At 54.4% G+C, this 16,364-nt stretch overlaps 1 protein-coding gene across 1 annotated transcript in view; it reads right to left on the bottom strand.

The window, feature by feature from the left end:
- LIMD1 (LIM domain containing 1) overlaps window positions 1–13,659 on the bottom strand; it is a 73,479-nt gene extending 59,820 nt beyond the window's left edge. Inside the window, exon 1 of the mRNA XM_070577156.1 lies at window positions 11,537–13,659. Within this exon, the coding sequence (XP_070433257.1) occupies window positions 11,537–12,929 (1,393 nt within the window). The 5' untranslated portion in view covers window positions 12,930–13,659. The remainder of the gene's footprint in view (window positions 1–11,536) is intronic.
- Window positions 13,660–16,364: the final 2,705 nt, after the last annotated feature.

The raw sequence follows: 16,364 nt of genomic DNA on the forward strand, positions 1-16,364 counted from the left end.
TCTGACTGTAGTAACACAAATGTCTTTTCAGATAAGAACACGCCGACCTGCCAGCACTCACCCTGCCCTCATCCAAACTTCCCCAGGACTTTGGTGAGCTGGTCCCTGGAGCTCTGCAAAGTTTCCACCCAAACCATGGCAGCCCCACCTCTTCTGGCCCCTCCAGTCTTCAGCTACCCAAGGCACCTTCCACCCACGTGGGAGAGCTCATCTGAGTACCTCCTGGTCAGGGTGAGGGACGAGGACAGCTAGCCTTGCCCCTGCCTCCCTGGCACTCCCCAGCACATGCGTGTTGGGTGGGGGTTGACTCTGAAGTGTGTCTGTGTGGGGTGTGGGCTGACTCTGGAATGCGCGTGTAGAGTGTGAGTTGACTCTGGATTCGGGGGTGCTGACTGAAGTTTGTAGGGGGGAGGTGTGGGTTGACTGTGGAGTGTGTGCCCACCATGGCAGTTACATCCCCACTCAAAGCACTGACACTCAGGAGGGAGTCAGGGAATAACTCCCTTCCTCCTTTGGCCAGGGGTTCACTCATTCGTTCAACAAGCACTTGCTGAGCTTCTGCGGTGTGCCAGGTACTGACCTGGGCCCTGAGGATACACAGTGAACAGAAGAGACACCCTACTCTCATGGAGCTCACATTCCAGCAGGGGGCTAGGCAATCAGTCTGGCACAAAGGAAGCCCCACTAACCCTAATTCAGTCTCTTGTATACAGTAGGTGCTCCCTAATGGCTGTTAAGGGAATATGTTACTTGGGCTTAGAACTGGATGTGGTTATGGACAGAGGTGGGAGGAGGGTCTGGGGTAGAATTGCAGTGAGGGACAGGTAAGAGCGACGGGAACCCAGCAGGAAAGTCAGTGACCCACTCAGGGTTCACGCCCACAACCCCAGCCTCAGGACTCCAGAGTTCCACCCAGCCAAGCAAGACAGGAAACATCCAGAGACTCACCCGGTTATATATGTCCGACTGAAATCCCCTTCTCCTCAAAACGTGGTCACGTCTCCAGTCCGCTCTGGGGGAACAGCACTTCTCCAAGTTTACAGACTCTGCAGGTTCAGCACCTCCAAAGTCTGGCTTCCACCCCAAGTCTGGCCCACCTGCCACTATCCATGTTGCCCACGTCCTTGCCCAATAAGTTCATTCTTCAACTCTGACAAGCTGTCAAGGTCTGACAAACATTGGCACAGGGTGTCACAGCTACCACTGGGCACAAATTAGGGAGAAACTACATTTGTGGCTTCCGCTGTTTCTCAGCCCACCATTGCGGAGCAGTGGCATTGTAACCAAGATATTTCGCTTTTTTATTCTGATTGCGTAACGTGATAAATACACAGCATGATTCATTCATTCAACAAACACTTCAGGAGTAACTTCTATGGACCAGGCCCTGTGTTTTGTATTTTGACCCTCATCACTAATTCAGTGTTTGTTTTTATTTCCTCATTTTCCTTATTTCTAAAGTGCTGCTCTATCATATAGCTTAAATTTTTTTCCCAAAAGAATATAGTTCTGGTTTCATGAGTGAGACCAACGATGACCAAGCATTATTAGTGGGAGAAGGGCATTTCAGAGTCACCCTGGTTGGGACACAATGATCTCATGGAGGGACCTGGCAGGCCAACTCAAAGAAGTGACCTGCCATCACCATCCACTGGCCTGCTGCCCCGGGTGTGTCCATTTACACATGTTTTTCACGCCCTCCCCACCCCACGCTTCTCCACTCTGTTGCTAGCTTCTCTGTAAGCAAACAAGGGAAAAGCTTCCAAGTTCAACTGACACACACACACCCCCCAGACACAGCGTCTGAAGCAGGTACAGCCTCCAAACTCTGTCACCCTCAGAGCCAGGAGGCTCCTCCCAGCCAACAGACCTGAATCAAAAAGCGGCTCTGGAGGCTGGCAGCACAGGGAAGGAAACAGAACTATAAGGAGCACAGGACACGCAGTCCCCATAAGGTGAGGAAGCTGAGGGCAGCAAAGCGGAGCAAGGCGCCCAAGCTGGCACAGCCGGCACGCAACACAGGAGGCCTGCAACTTGCTCTCTCTGCTGCCAGCACACTTTAGGTGAGGAGAGCCCTGCCAGCAAATGCCCCGGAGCCAAGCCCCAGCCAGCCATCAGCTGGGCTGCCCCGAAACCCATCTCTAAACTCAACACCTCACTGCATCATCAGCAAGCAATGTGAACTCCGGTGGGGGAGGGGGCACAGAAACAGCGACATTTCAGCAGATGGAAAAGCTCCACCCCATCCCCCGGGCGAGCCCTGACCATCGTGGAAGCCCACACACCCTGCTGAAGGGACACCATAAACCCAACTGACAGGGAGCTCGGGAGAACAGGGAAGCTGCTGTCACGGTCAGAGGGGCTTCAGGCAGCAAAGGCAAATCTGCCACTATCTTATCACACTGAAATGACCGTCACATGCTGTCCAGCCGGAGCCTGCTGTAGTGTGTGCTCAACTCTGACTCCGGGCCCACGTTGTAAGAGGGGGGCCTTGTCCACTCAGTCCTCCAATTATCTGGGCCTCTACACATCCCAAGGTTGGCTGCAGGGTAGGCTCAAACTCAAGTCCCCTCCTCTTGAATGACAGACTGCATCATGGCAGGCTTCTAGAACTTTCCATGTGTTACAAATACATGTGGAGGGGAAGGAAGATAGAGGCCCCTGATATGCTCCCAACAGACTTCCAGTAACGGAGAGTAACCAGTTCTCGCTCTCCTGGGACACCAGAGATGAGTCACAGAAGAAGAAAGATGAGGAAGGAACTTGGCCAAGTCTAAACTCATGGTTCTCAAAACTTAAAAATAACCTGGCCACGGACCCTCAAGTATTCCCCTTGAAACACTCAAGCAGAAAGTCTCCAACCTTCCAGCATGACCCTGAGATTCTGTGTCCAGCTGGTTTCCCTGGGATGGGACAAATGAAAAACAAGACCTAGAGAGATATAAATATTTGCTGGCAAGTCCTACCTGCCACTGACATGCCTTGGAAATTGTGGAGGCCTGTTTTGTTTTAGGGAAAGGTTTCTGTTCAATTTGCCAGATGGACTCTAAGCATAGTTTCATCCAAGATTTCATTTTAAGCATCTCCACAGATGGCCTGGGAATGACACTGATCCTTAGGCCAAGGCATCCTGGCTGCCCCCAAGAAAAGTACAGGCTGACACACCCCTACCCTTGCCCACAACACTTGGGGGTGTTACACAAACAACCCAAGGGCATGGCCCACTTCCCCTAACCCACACCCTTCAGAGGAACACAGTGACAGGCCCCGAGGCCACTGTCCAGTGTCTGTGATCCAGTCTGAAATCCAGCACCACTGAGGACATGACAAGAGCCCATGGAGGAAGCCTGGAACATGCCAGCAAAAACAAGGTCGGCAAGCCCCATAGCCAGTACTCCCAGCTGACCCTGCACTGAGGACCCCAAGTTTAACTGGAATGAGTGCCTCAAGAGGCTTCTGAGGTGGGTGACCACTGTCATACCAGCGGGTCCCCATGTCTGTTTCCTAAAGGAGATCTTCAGTCCTTTCTAGTCTCACTTTCATCAGACACACTCAGCAGAGTAAACTGACCTCTAGCTCAGCAAACGCTTCTGCATTTGACCAGAGCCAAGAACCACAGCACATGACGCATTCTGAATCACAGCGGCTCTGGCCAGGACTCTGCGCTGGGAACTCGCAGCAGAACATCTGAACACTGACTATACGAAGGGTGACAGGCATGCCAGCAATCCAAGGTTCTTGTTTTAACTGTATGTATTTTCCAGATATCTCATGTAAAAAGGATTACCATTTGCAACAGAAAATGTAACTGGAACTATAATAAAAAATGGTGTTTTCATTCTGCGTAGGTCTGGAATGGCGGTGGACGCCAGGCTGTTCAGGCCCCCGCCTTTCCGGGCTCTTGCCACTGCCGACAATGATGCTGCCCAGTTCCTTGTTACTTGGTCAGCTAAAATTGGGCTTTTGTACACAAAGCCACAACCAGAGAACTCAGGGAAGAACCGTCTGAGTTCGTCTTGGCTCCGCCCAGAGGAAGACGGGCTTGCCCCATGTCGCACCTGGAGCTGTTGGTAGGACCAGGCCCAGAACACCTGGTCTCCTCACTCCCAAATGCATGCCTTACTTCCACAGTTCCTTCGCCTGTGTGGGAGTCATAAATCAACAGATGTAAAGAAACATAACTTTTTTTAAAAAACTGGCAAGAACTGCCACGTCAAAAGGTCAGTTTCACGCTCTGATTATTAATGGAAACAGCAGGAGGACTGGACGGAGAAAACAAGACATTCTTTCCTGGCCACAGAGGAACAGAGCAGAAACACACCATCCCAAGGAGGGAGGACCTCAGGAGACAGTGTGATGGGACAAGGCAGTCACCGTGGGAAACCGAGGTCAGGATTCGCCAGGGCTGCAGCTGGAGACCCAGTGACCTGGGGGGGATTGCAGGGGCGGGCAGCACCATGCTGGCCAGAGGGACGTTGGAGGCGAAGGGCAAGGGCAAGGGCCCTGGGGCAGGAAGGAACTCCTCAAGCTCAGGGACCAGCAACCAGGCTTGTGTGACGGGAGCCAGCAATCACACTGGGCTGTGGGAAGGCCTGAGTGTGACCTCAGAGCCTTGGTAAGTGTGGGTGTCACTGCCAGGGCTCCAGCCTGAGACTGACTCGTAGTGCCCTTTCCTGCAGCACCCAGCCCACTGCCCCGAACACGCGGGGACCTGACACATACACCTTAGTGGCATGTGGCCTGAGTGAACAGAAAGCCACTCCGAGTGAAGTTTGGGAGCTTCCTCATCATCTCCCCCCTAAAATCTCTGAAATGGGGCGAGCTGGCAGGTAGGGGTGGGGCTAAAGCACGTGATGAAAACCCATCCCTCCAGAGAACACAGAGGACCAAAATGATGTCCAAGCCCTGACGTCCAGTCACACAGGAGCAACCCACAGAACAGAGGGAGCTGGAGGCCCAGCGGGGGCCATGCAGCTGGCCGTGCTGACATTGCCAAGGCCTCACTACCCGCAGCTGCATGCTGATCGCCCACGTGCTCTCCATCCATCCCCAAACCTGCCTGGATGTTGTTAAATTGTTCTAAGGTTTTAGAAGTTACTTCAAATCACACAGTTGCTCAAAAACTCACATATACAGTCAGAATCACGACAGTTTCCTTGGAGGGTGGTGGTGACCAAAGGGGGCATGAGGGGGGGTTCTTGGGTGCTGGTCATGTTCTGTGTCTTGATCTGGGTGCTGGTTACATGGGCGTGTTCACTTTGTGAGCATCTATAATATGTGTATATTATACACCAATAAAAAATTAAAAAACATATGCCTTCCTGATCTTGAGGGAAAGATTACCTGATCTACTAAAGAAAATGCACACAGGCTACCCAATTTCTAAAGGGCTGGGTGTTTCCACAGCTCAGGGCGTGCACCTGCAGGGACAAATAGGAGAACTGGAGTCCTGGGTGTCGTATACAAAAGTCATCTAGAGGATAAGGAATTTACTTCCATGACAATGGAAGCCTGGATTCAGTAGGCCCAAACAATGGCACCATGTCTCCAAAAGGAATCGGGGTGGAAGTTCCCAGGTAATCACAATGGCCATGCCAGCTACTCAGACAGGGCCAGATGGCTAATGGTCTTCTGCCACCTTTTTCCACTTCAGCACTTGGTTTGGGTTTACTGAAACGCCTGATATTTGGGGGTAACCGGGGCCTCTAAGGGTACACACAGGCCCCTGTCCCGGAATTCTGGATGGGCTGCCCTATCACACGATTGGCCCCTGTTGTTTCCTTTTATGTGAAAAATCTTCCGAAACCACCCTCAATTTTTCATTCACGGCTGGATTTAAGCCCCATATTTCAAGCATCTGTTGCTAATAAAGGCAGATAAGGAGTGCTTAAAAGGTCATTAAGGCAGGGGCTGGCCCCGTGGCCGAGTGGTTGGGTTCGCGCGCTCTGCTGCAGGCGGCCCAGTGTTTCATCAGTTCGCAATCCTGGGTGCAGACATGGCACTGCTCATTGAACCACGCTGAGGCAGCGTCCCACATGCCGCAACTAGAAGGACCCACAACAAAGAATATACAACTATGTACTGGGGGGCTTTGGGGAGAAAAAAGGAAAAAATAAAATCTTTAAAAAAAAAAGGTCATTAAGGCAATGTGCAGCTCAGTGTCTAAGGGGCTGTCAGACGGGAAGGAGCAGACAGGACACTTACGGGTTCTTGTTTGGACTGATTCTTGAACCTCGAGCGCATTGCTAGTAAAATGAAATCAGGTGTGACAGGCTCCCTGGCCCCTGGCAGGGGCAGAGCCATTCCCAGGAGGAGTCATACTGCAGTCAGGCTCCCAGGCTAAGGTGGGGCTGCCGTTGTGGTCTTCTAGGTTCAAATACTGCCACAGGAATGTTCACTGAAGACAGGAAGACGGAAGACAGAGCCAGCCTCCTCTCTCTCCATGCGGGTGGGAAGGGGCCCAGCCACCCCCTCACTGGGTGAAGGAGACCTGGAACCAACTTCTTCTTGCCTCTCCATCTGCTAGTGCCTAACGGAGTCTGGCAGAGCCTTCTCCCCTCTGGGGCAGAGTGTTGCCATTAGCAGTGACCGAACCCCAGACCCACACACAGCGGGAGGGAAGGCACAGGGGGCTACAGGTCCAGAGTCCTGAACGTGGGGCAAGAAGATCCGGAAAAGGCAGGGAAGGCTGCTGATGCCCCTACAGCACCTGAATGGAGAGAGAATCCAGAGGGGCACACAGAGAGCCCCACCTCGGACCTGAAAGACCACCTCGTCCCACCGTGTGAGGGGTCAGAGCCCCAGATGCTGTGGAAGCACCACCGCCTACACCTGTGTGGTCCTGAGCAACTCACAGGCTCGGTTCCTCAACTGGAAACAGAGAATAACCGTGTCTGGCTGTGAGGGTTAAATGACAGCACAGCCCACAAAACACGTACCCAATGCCTGGCATGCCACAGGCACTCAACAGTCGATAGCATTAGACTCATGGTGCCCAGGGGCACGTGAATGGGGTATATCTGCCCAGCAACAGGGGCTGCGATGGCCACCACAGTGTGCCACCCAACCTCCCTTCCCTGAAGGAGCTGTAGCCCAGCTGCTGGGGTGCAGCCAGGAGATGGCCCAGACCTGTCAACCCCTTTGGGCACTGCCCCAGCTGCACGGGGCCACCTCGCCCCAGGGCACCCCCTCCCAGGGCAGCCCACATCTGATGACTTATCCACAGAGGAGCGTGAAGGCCAGGCATCTCGCCACGACTCGGGAGAACTCTGAGGGGCTTCTCCAGTTCCTGAGTTCCCTCGGGGGGGTCCAGGCTGGTCAGGCCGCACTGCAGCTGGAGCTCTCCTCTGTCCACTCCTGCTTCCTTCCCCTCCCTCTGCAGGTATGGGTCCCTAATAAGACCCCTGCACACTAACTCATCTCAGAGTCAGCTTCCCGGGAGACCCAGGCTGTGACAGGTGGTCTATTCGTGTCCTTTTTCCTTAGAAAGGAAGAAGAGGCCCAGAGTGAGGAAGACAAATGGATACCATGGAGGAAAAGGCCGAGAAAGATTAAACAAAAGGCACGATGTCCTCTTCGTTTCCTCTCAGTGTAAACAGTGGTGTTAAAACAGAAGCCACAGGGCCAGCCCTGCGGCTAAGTGGTTAAGGCCACATGCTCTGTTTCCCTGGTTCGGATCCCGGGCACAGATATGGCACAGCTCATCAGGCCATGCTGAGGCGGCATCCCACACAGCACAACTAGAAGGACCTAAGACTAGAATATACTATATCCTGGGGGCTTTGAGAAGAAGAAGGAAAAAAAAAAACAACAGAAGCCACACCACATGGAGCAGCGTTGTCCAAGAGTGAGGCCTCGGAAGGCGGGAAACCCAACAACGTTCTCCAAGCAGCATCAAGAGTTTGTCCTTAACTCTTTCCTCATGGACAGAAAGACACAAAGAGGAACACTGGCGAAGGGAGTGTGGGCTCAGTACCAAACCCACAAAGATGGCCATGGAAAGTGCCAGAAGAGTCCTTGGTGATGAGCTGATCAGTAACAGGAAACCAAGGCGTCTTCAGACATGTGTTCTCCAAGGCGATAGCAGGGATTCTTGAGCTCTTCCACAATGTCAAATACCCACAGGGAGGCCTTTGTCTGACCCAGGAAAGGGCCTATGTAACCAAACATCCACTTTGCTTTGCTTCTGGCTAGAATTACCCCAACTCTGACAGTGACAGTATACATCCCTGACTCACTCTGGCAAGAGCCCTGGATCAGCAAATAGTCTTCTACTTGGAAGAAAAATTTAATCATTATTTAACAAATGTCGTGTGTCAGACAGACAAAATCTTTCAAATAACACCAGATCTAGGGAAGGGAAAGGCATCTGCTCGGTGAGCCTGTCAGCGGGTTCAGCCACCTCGCACTACAGATGAGGGGGGAGACCTGGAAGACAGCAGGGTCTGTTCAGGGTCCCACAGCAGGGCTAGGCCAGGAACTGAGTGCCCGATCTCACACAAGAGACTTCCTCCTCTGCCCCGAGGCTGGGCACAGGAGAGTGAATGGAAGCTCGGCTGGCATGGCAGGCTTGGGGCAGGCCCTCTCCTACACGGTTGGCAGTGCGGGCCCAGCACGAGCTCCACAGAGAGCAACCAGGAACAGTTAAAGGGCACAAAGCCCCCAACCCCACAGTCCCACCCTGGGAGATGATCCTACAGCGCGGCTTACACCTTGCAGATGGCCCCTTCTAAAGGGCCACCACAAGGGCTGCTTACGTGACCTGGGGCACATGCACACAGTGGTGACACTGAGCCAACTCAACACGTGCTGATGTAGGACAACTGCCAAGACACACTGTGCAGTGGAAAAGGCAGAGAGCAGGTAGCCAGCATGCCACAACTGTGACTGCACACGTAAGTCACATTATACCCAGGACACTCGACCAGAGACGCAGGTGGGAAGGGGACTGTTCACTGTCCAGTCACGCGCCACATAACCACGTTTCAGTCAACAGACTGTGTGTACGACGGTGGTCCCGTTAGGAGTGGCACCACATAGCCTAGGGGTGTGGTAGGCGACACCATCTAGGTTTGTGTAAGTACACTCTATGTTTGCACAACGACAAAATCACCTAATGACGCATTTCTCAGAACGTGTCCCCATTGTGAAGGGCCACATAACTATGTGTTTTTGCATCTTTTGAATTGTCAACATGAGAATGTAATACTTAGTTAAAAAATAAATAAAAAATGATTCCCTTTAGATGAAATATCCGGACTAGGTAAATCCACAGAGACAGAACACAGATTGGTGGTTTCCAGGGGCAGGGAGAGAGCGGGAAATGGGGAGCAACGGCTTTACGGGTACGGGGTTTCCTTTCGAGGTGATGAAAACGTCTTGGAATTATTAGAGTTGGGGTTTCCAAAACACTGTGAATGTACTAAATGCCACTGAATTGTCTGCTTTAAAACGGTTAACTTTACTTTATGTAAGGTTCACCTCAATTAAAAAAAAACAAAGCCATAAAAATAAATAAAATCGGTTTCCACATCTGTGCTTGGGAGGCAGCCTGGCAACGTTGGTTAGAAGCATGGAGGCTCAGCCGTAGGCAATCCAGCTCCCCCAGCGCCACCGCGGGGCCTCAGGGGAGTAATCTAACCTCCCTGGGCTTCTCGTCAGTGAAACAGCATCACGACAGAACCTGCTTCCTAGGGTTGCTGCGACGAGTAAATTAAACAGTCGAAGTTAAGTGTCCAGCACAGGACCTCTGCTCTTGCTGTCTGCCCGCTGAGCACACCCCTTCCACCCCCTCGCCTCCTTCAGCCTTTGCTCAAACGCCACCTTCTCCGTGGGATCTTCCCTGAGCGCCTGGTTTAAAACCAAAACCCTCCCTGACGCCTCCTACCCCTCCACTCCAGCCCCTCCTCTACCTATCTCCCTCCCTAGAACGTGCTTATTTATTTAGCTCGTCTCCTGTCTCCTACTTCACTGTCTGCTCTGGGGAGGTAGAGGACTGTCTGTCCTGATCACCATGCTCCCCAAGGCCTTGGACAGAGCAGGGCCCAAGGCAGGCACTCCATATACACATGCTGAACGAATGTATGAACAGTGTCAGCTAATGTCTCTGCTGCGATCCGGTGTGTAAACTCGCCTCCCTGAAAAAATAAAATTGCTGTTTTGGACTTGAAATTAAAAATTAAGCAAAAGTTTCCATTTAAAATCCACAGTACTTCCAGCTAAGTATTATTCCCAAAGGGTGGGAATTTGCAAAGGAGAAGACACAGTCCACAGTAAGACGGTGCTACGTGCTCTAAAATACAAACTAATAAACAGTCGCCGGCCTCTGACTGCCCCGTGTTTGTGGGAAATGGTCCCAGGAGGCTCTGAGGACGATCACCAACCCAATGCTACCATGGGCACGTCGGACCCATCCCTCCAAGAACCTGGGACAGAATCGTTCATTCAAAGCTGCCACCCCACTGGGACTCAGCTTCCCAGGGCTCTCAGGCCTCATATGGGGAAATCACGACCCCATTATCCAGAGTTCAAAAATGAAAAACAACAAAAACGACCCTTAAACTTAGGTTGTCTTTCTAGTCAGCTCTTTCATGAGACGGCTATATCATTACTCCACAGAAGAAGGTGTCTGCCTTCTTGCTGCCTCCAAACCCCACGTGGAGGGGAAAAAAAAAGAGCTGAAGCCAGCAGTCTCCAAGAGTCTGTGGTTTTAAAAAGAGAATAAAACAAATCTGCAAGTTTGAGTGAAACCAGCAAGGAGCATCTTCCATCCTACTGAGCCCCAGTGGTGGGTGTAACCCCGGGATGGAGACCCAGTTAGGAGGCACCTAGTGCACAGGTCTCAAAAGTCCTGAATGTCAGGGTCACCCGGCTGGCTAGTGAAAACGCTGACTGCCATGTCTGACAACCCCCTGCGCAGAGTTTCTGACGCGGTGGGTCTGGGTGGGGCCCTATAATTTGCATTTCCCACCAGTACCCAGACAAGGGATGCTGCTGATGCAGAGACTAGACTTTGAGAATCACTGCTCTAGAACAGTCTTACAGGTCCAAGTTTCACCTGCCTCGACTGCACACAGTACCTGCAGACACACACAGGGCCGTAGAGAGCCTCTGCCCGACCACTGGTCCTCTAACAGGCAGACCTGCCTGACCCAGTCAACTGCTGATGGGGTGCTCAGGGGTACCTGGACCTGAGAAGCTGCTCCCATTCAAGTCCTGCAGGAGCCAGTCACTGCGAGAGGCTCTACGGCACCCCGGAAACACTTGAAATCCAGAGTCAGAGCACTTCCCTTCCTGAGAGTCATGAGCAACCCCACCCTGCTTCACCCTTCACACATGGGCAACCCCCAGCTGTGAGATCCACTTTCTGCCCAGGGATGCTTTCAAGTTTCTGAATCAGAAGCAGCAGCCAAAAGAGGAAGCCAAAAAAAAGGCAGGTCACTCAATGAGCGCTGCATCATCTCTGACAGGGAGCACTTCCCCCAAACGCAGGGACCCTGTCACCCACCGTGGGCAACGCCACCAGCCTCTCACTCACCAAAGTAATCGGCCTTCGGGTGAGCATCCATCTCACGCTCCAGACGTTGGGTGAGGGCTTCTAATTTCAATTCAGCGGCCGAGGGCCCAAGCTCAGGGCCCGGGATGAGGGTCTGGCAGGGTAGCCTCACCCTGGGGGTGCTGGGGCTCTCTGGGAGCACAGGCCCCGGGCTGCCATCAGGGGACCAGCCAGGAGGACCTTCTTTACAAGATAACTCAGGTGGGGTGGACATCACTGGATGGACAAGGCTGGTGGGGCTGAGCTTGGGACCACCGCCAGGGTCTGTGCAGCCAGGCTTAGGACCCAGCCCAGGAGCCACACCCGAATGCAAACTGTCCGTGTTGGCTGGCGATGATGATGGGGCAGAACTCGGAAGGTAAGATTTGGGACCATCCTGGAACCAGGATTGAGAGTCCACAGTGGGTTTGGGCATCATGCCTGAAACCTCGCTCCCCACCCCCGAGTTTGTTCTTGGAAGAGCTCCTTGACTGGGGCAGTTCAGGGCCAGGGGTGCTGAGAAAGAAGGGGTCTTGGGCTGAGGGGGCCCCAGGAGGGCCCCGTTCTCCAGGCCTGGGGAAGGACGGCCAGGGCTCACCCGCTGGGAGGAAGCAGTGGTCCAGAGACCCGCTGGCTTCTCATTGCTGCGGCCACCAGCACCACCATCCTGGCCGCTCTCAAATGACCTGCTGGAGCTCGGGGAGAGCTGCGGCTGGTACAGGTGATGGTCCCTGGAGGGTTTGGGCAGTGGTGGGTCACTCCCTGGGGGACCAGGCCACCCACTCCCTACACCCAGCTTGACGATGGGGGACATTCCTGGTTCATCACCCCACTTTGAGCTTGCCAAGGAGAGGTTGTCATAATAATCTCCATGGGTGAGGCAGGAAGGATCCTGGCAGGGTCCCAGGCGGTGGAAAGCAGGCTCAGAACTCTCCAGGCTCTCCCTGGAACCACAGTCCTGGGTGCCATGCCTCGTGGCACGGACATATGGCCTGGCCCTCTGCTCCTGGGGTGGGTACATGGGCTGCCCAGCGGCAATGGTGGTGGCTGCTCCAGGACCCACTGTCGGGGCAGCAAGAGGGGGCTTGGCAGCACCATCCATGGTCAGTTTGCTGCCCACAGCAGCTTCCCGGTGGGCCTGTGGGCCCAGGCGGCCCCCACCGTTGACAGGGCCTCGGCTCGCCCTAGGCAGGGTCTCCTCCTGCAAGAGCTGTTGCTGCTGCTGGAGGTGGATTTTGGCCATCTTGGTGGCAAACACCCTGCGTGTTTCCTCAAACTCCGGGTTGTTGCCTGCCCCCTTGTCCACTCGGAAGAGTCCATCCTTGGAGGCCTCATACATGTTCAGGTCCTCAATGAATTTACTGGCCTCCAGGCCCAGGTCGTCGTACTTATCCATGTCTCAGATGGGTGTCTGGGCTTAGTCCAGGTGCCAGGCGTGAGGGTGCGTGGGAGCGTGGGGGGGAGATGCTGGCGAAGGGTAGGGGCTCAAGTCCAGCCGGAGACAGGTAAAGCCTTCCACTTGCCCAGCATGAGAGTCATGACCCCAGGCCAAAGGGTCCAGCCGAAATTGAGGCCTCCGGGCCAGTCGGACCAAGTTTGCTTCCAACTCCCTTTCCCCTCGGAGGTGTCCACGTGGGGGCAGCTGGTGGCGCTTCGCTGTCCCAGGTTGCTGTGCGTTCTCTTCTCTTTTTCAAATCATAAAAGGAAAAAGAAATAGAAAAAAAAAAAATCACATCCTCCTTAAGCGACCAAACTCGGAAACCCACAACAAGGCGGCGAAGCCGGCTCTGCCGGGCTGTGGAGGCCGCCGACCCCCCGGCCGGAGCAGAGAAGCAGCGGCGCCGGGCGCAGGCACGTCCCGGGCGCTCAGTCCTCCGCTGCTGCCCCCGGCGCCCGCGGAGCTGGGATCCCGGCCGGCGCGGGGAGGGAGCGCGGCCCGGGGCGCACGGGCCGGCCGGGCCGCGGCAGGAAGCTCCCGGCAGCCGGGGCGGGCGACCTATTGTCCGATGGCAGCGGTGGCTGGGCGCGCGCGGCCCGCAGGGCGGCGGGACGCGGAAGTGAGCGCGCCGGACGCCGTCCCCGCCGCTCGGTCGCCGGCCGGGCACGTCCCGGGCCTGCGAGGAGGCGGGGGCGGGGGCGGAGGCGGCGGCCGAGGGGCGGGGTCGGCGCGCGGGCGGGCGGCGGGCGGGAGCCCCGGGGCAGGCCTGCGCCTGCTGCGTGGCCCCCCCACCCCCGGCCGGGCTGGGGAGCCTGGAGGAGTGGCCCGCACGCCTCTTCCAGAGCTCGAGAACTGGGACTGCGCGGGGCTCCGCCGCTCCACCGCCGGCCCCCGCGAGTCCCGGGCCGCTCGGTCCTCCGAGCCGGCCCCGCCCCTGGGCAGCGCTGGGCGGGGGCTGCTGCGCTGGGATCGCTGGCGGGCGGCCCGGGAGGCCTGCGTGGGCCCGGGACGTGCCTCTTGGAGTTGGCGGGAGTCTCGAGGGCGCGCACTCCTCGCCCCACCGTGCCTCAGTTTCCCAGGAGGGAAGCCAACCCCATGGGCCGCTCGAGGCCGCCTTTGCTCGGCGGTGCCAGCCGCCCAGCTTGCCCGAGGTTCACGATTGGAGATCCAGGTGTCACCCATGGGCTGGCCCAACGTCCTCTTTGACAGGAGAGGAGACTAAGACACAGAAAGGGAAGTGTCCAAGATGCCAACGTGGGAGCCCAGGGCCTCTGAAAGAGGGGAAAAGGAAAAAATCACGTTGTTCCCGGAGCGCGCGCGTTTAAGATCTTCAGTGCACCAATAAAAACACGTGTCCTGGTGGCTCGTTATTCATATGGGGGATTCCTGACCCCCCAAGTCGGTCCGCGCGACCCCGGGGGCGGCGGCCTGACTCCTGGGTTCCCCCGCATGGCCCGGCGCTTCCTGCACCAACTCCGAGGTGACCCTGGAGAGGTTTCATTTACCACAATGCAGCCAGAGTGATCCTAAGACAAATACCAGGCCAGTCACTTCCCTGCTTAGACCCTCAATGCGGACCCCGGACTTCCTGCCCAGGGTGGGTGGGGGAGCCTCTGCCTTCTCCAACGTGATTTGGGGGTCTTCTCTCCCTCGGCTCTGGCTGCGGGAGCCTCCTGGTGTCTGCCCAGAGCCTGCCCTTGAACTTCGTGGCTGTTCCTGCCCATCTCTACTGAAATCACTTCCTCCTAGAGGCCTTCTTTTTCAGCACCCTCTTTATTTCCTGATCAGTTCTGATCACTATAATCATTTGTCTGTTTTCAAGTGTTTTTTTTTGGTGGTTGCTTGGTTTTCCACCCCATTAGACCATATCTGTATGCCCAGGGCCTGGTACATAGTAGTACCTAATGGTTGAGTGGTGAATTAGTGAATCTGTCTGCCAGGGTTATGACAAGGAACAAACAAGATAATATACATGAAAGTGCTTTGTATTCTGTAAATTCTGTAAACTCAGTGTGGTTCATGGGCCAGTAGACTGGAATCACCAGAGAGCTTGTTGAAAATGTAGACTCTCATGCACACACCGCTCTCCCCCCACCGACTGAACCAGAATCTACGTTTAACAAGGTTCCTGGATGGTTTGTTTGACAACACAGTTTGAGAATCACTGCTGTAAAGAACTATACTAGAATGAGGTACTTTTAAAAAATCTTGGGGTTTTTTTTGTGGTTGTTTTTTGATGAGGAAGATTGGCCTGAGCTAACATCTGTTGCCAATCTTCCTCTTTTTGCTGGAGGAAGATTGTTGCTGAGCTAACATCTGTGCCAGTCTTCCTCTATTTTGTATGTGGGATGCCACCACAGCATGGCTTGATGAGCGGTGCGTATGTCCACTCCTGGGCTCTGAACCCCTGAACCGCGGGCCACCGAAGCGGAGCACACGAACTTAACCACTATGCCACTGGGCTGCCCCAAACCTTTAAATTTTCTTATCTATAAAAGTAATACATGTTTCTGACAACTTTGAACAATACAGAGATACATAAACTTTTTAAAAATTGCCCACAATCCCCTTGTTCAGAGGTAATCATTATTAAACAGCCCTTAGGTATTCAGTAAGACTTGTTCATTAATAACAACATTTACTCATAAACTGAGTGATTTGCTTATGAAATTTCTAGAATGATGGCTCTCAAAGTATGGTCCTGGAGCCAGCAGCATCAGCATCACCTGAAACTGGTCTAAATCAGTGGTTCCCGAACTTGAACACACATCAGAATTCCTTAGGGAGCTTATTAAAACGCTGGGTGCTGGGACCTACTCCAGGTCTCTGATTCAGCAGCTCTGGCTGGGTGGGGGGCAGGGGGGGTTAACAATTTGCCTCTCTAACAAGTTCCCAAGTGATATTGATGCTGCTAGTTCAAGGACCGCACTTGAGAACCGCTGGTCTAAAGTCCTAAGTCCCATGCTTCCCCAGGACACTGTGGCAGTGACCCTTGGTGCACACAGTCATGAGGACATCTATCGGACTGGAAGCTTTGGCTCACTTTGCCTGACCCCCGAGTATCGGGGATGGAGCCCACAAAGCACTGGGACGAGGCCATCCCTGTGCAGTCTAGCAAGGCCAGAGCCAGCTTCCTGGGTGTTCAGTTCTAACGGCTGGGACTCTGGTGCAGGAGCCACAGACCCCAGCCAAGGCCTCTTGTAAATCAGTCTTCTCTCTTCCTCCTAGCTTGGCAGCCACCTTGGCCCATCATCTTTGTTCCCCTCCTGCCTCTCCTCCCATCTTGGCTTGCCTGGAGTGCTCAGAATCTACAAACTTTACTCCCCACTCCCACAGCAGTTCTAGAAGCAGCTGTGCCATCTCTACCAACTAGACACGTACACCTGAACCCAC

This window comes from Equus przewalskii, chromosome 15 (assembly GCF_037783145.1).
Source record: "Equus przewalskii isolate Varuska chromosome 15, EquPr2, whole genome shotgun sequence".
In the NCBI taxonomy this organism is placed as follows: Eukaryota; Metazoa; Chordata; class Mammalia; order Perissodactyla; family Equidae; genus Equus; species Equus przewalskii.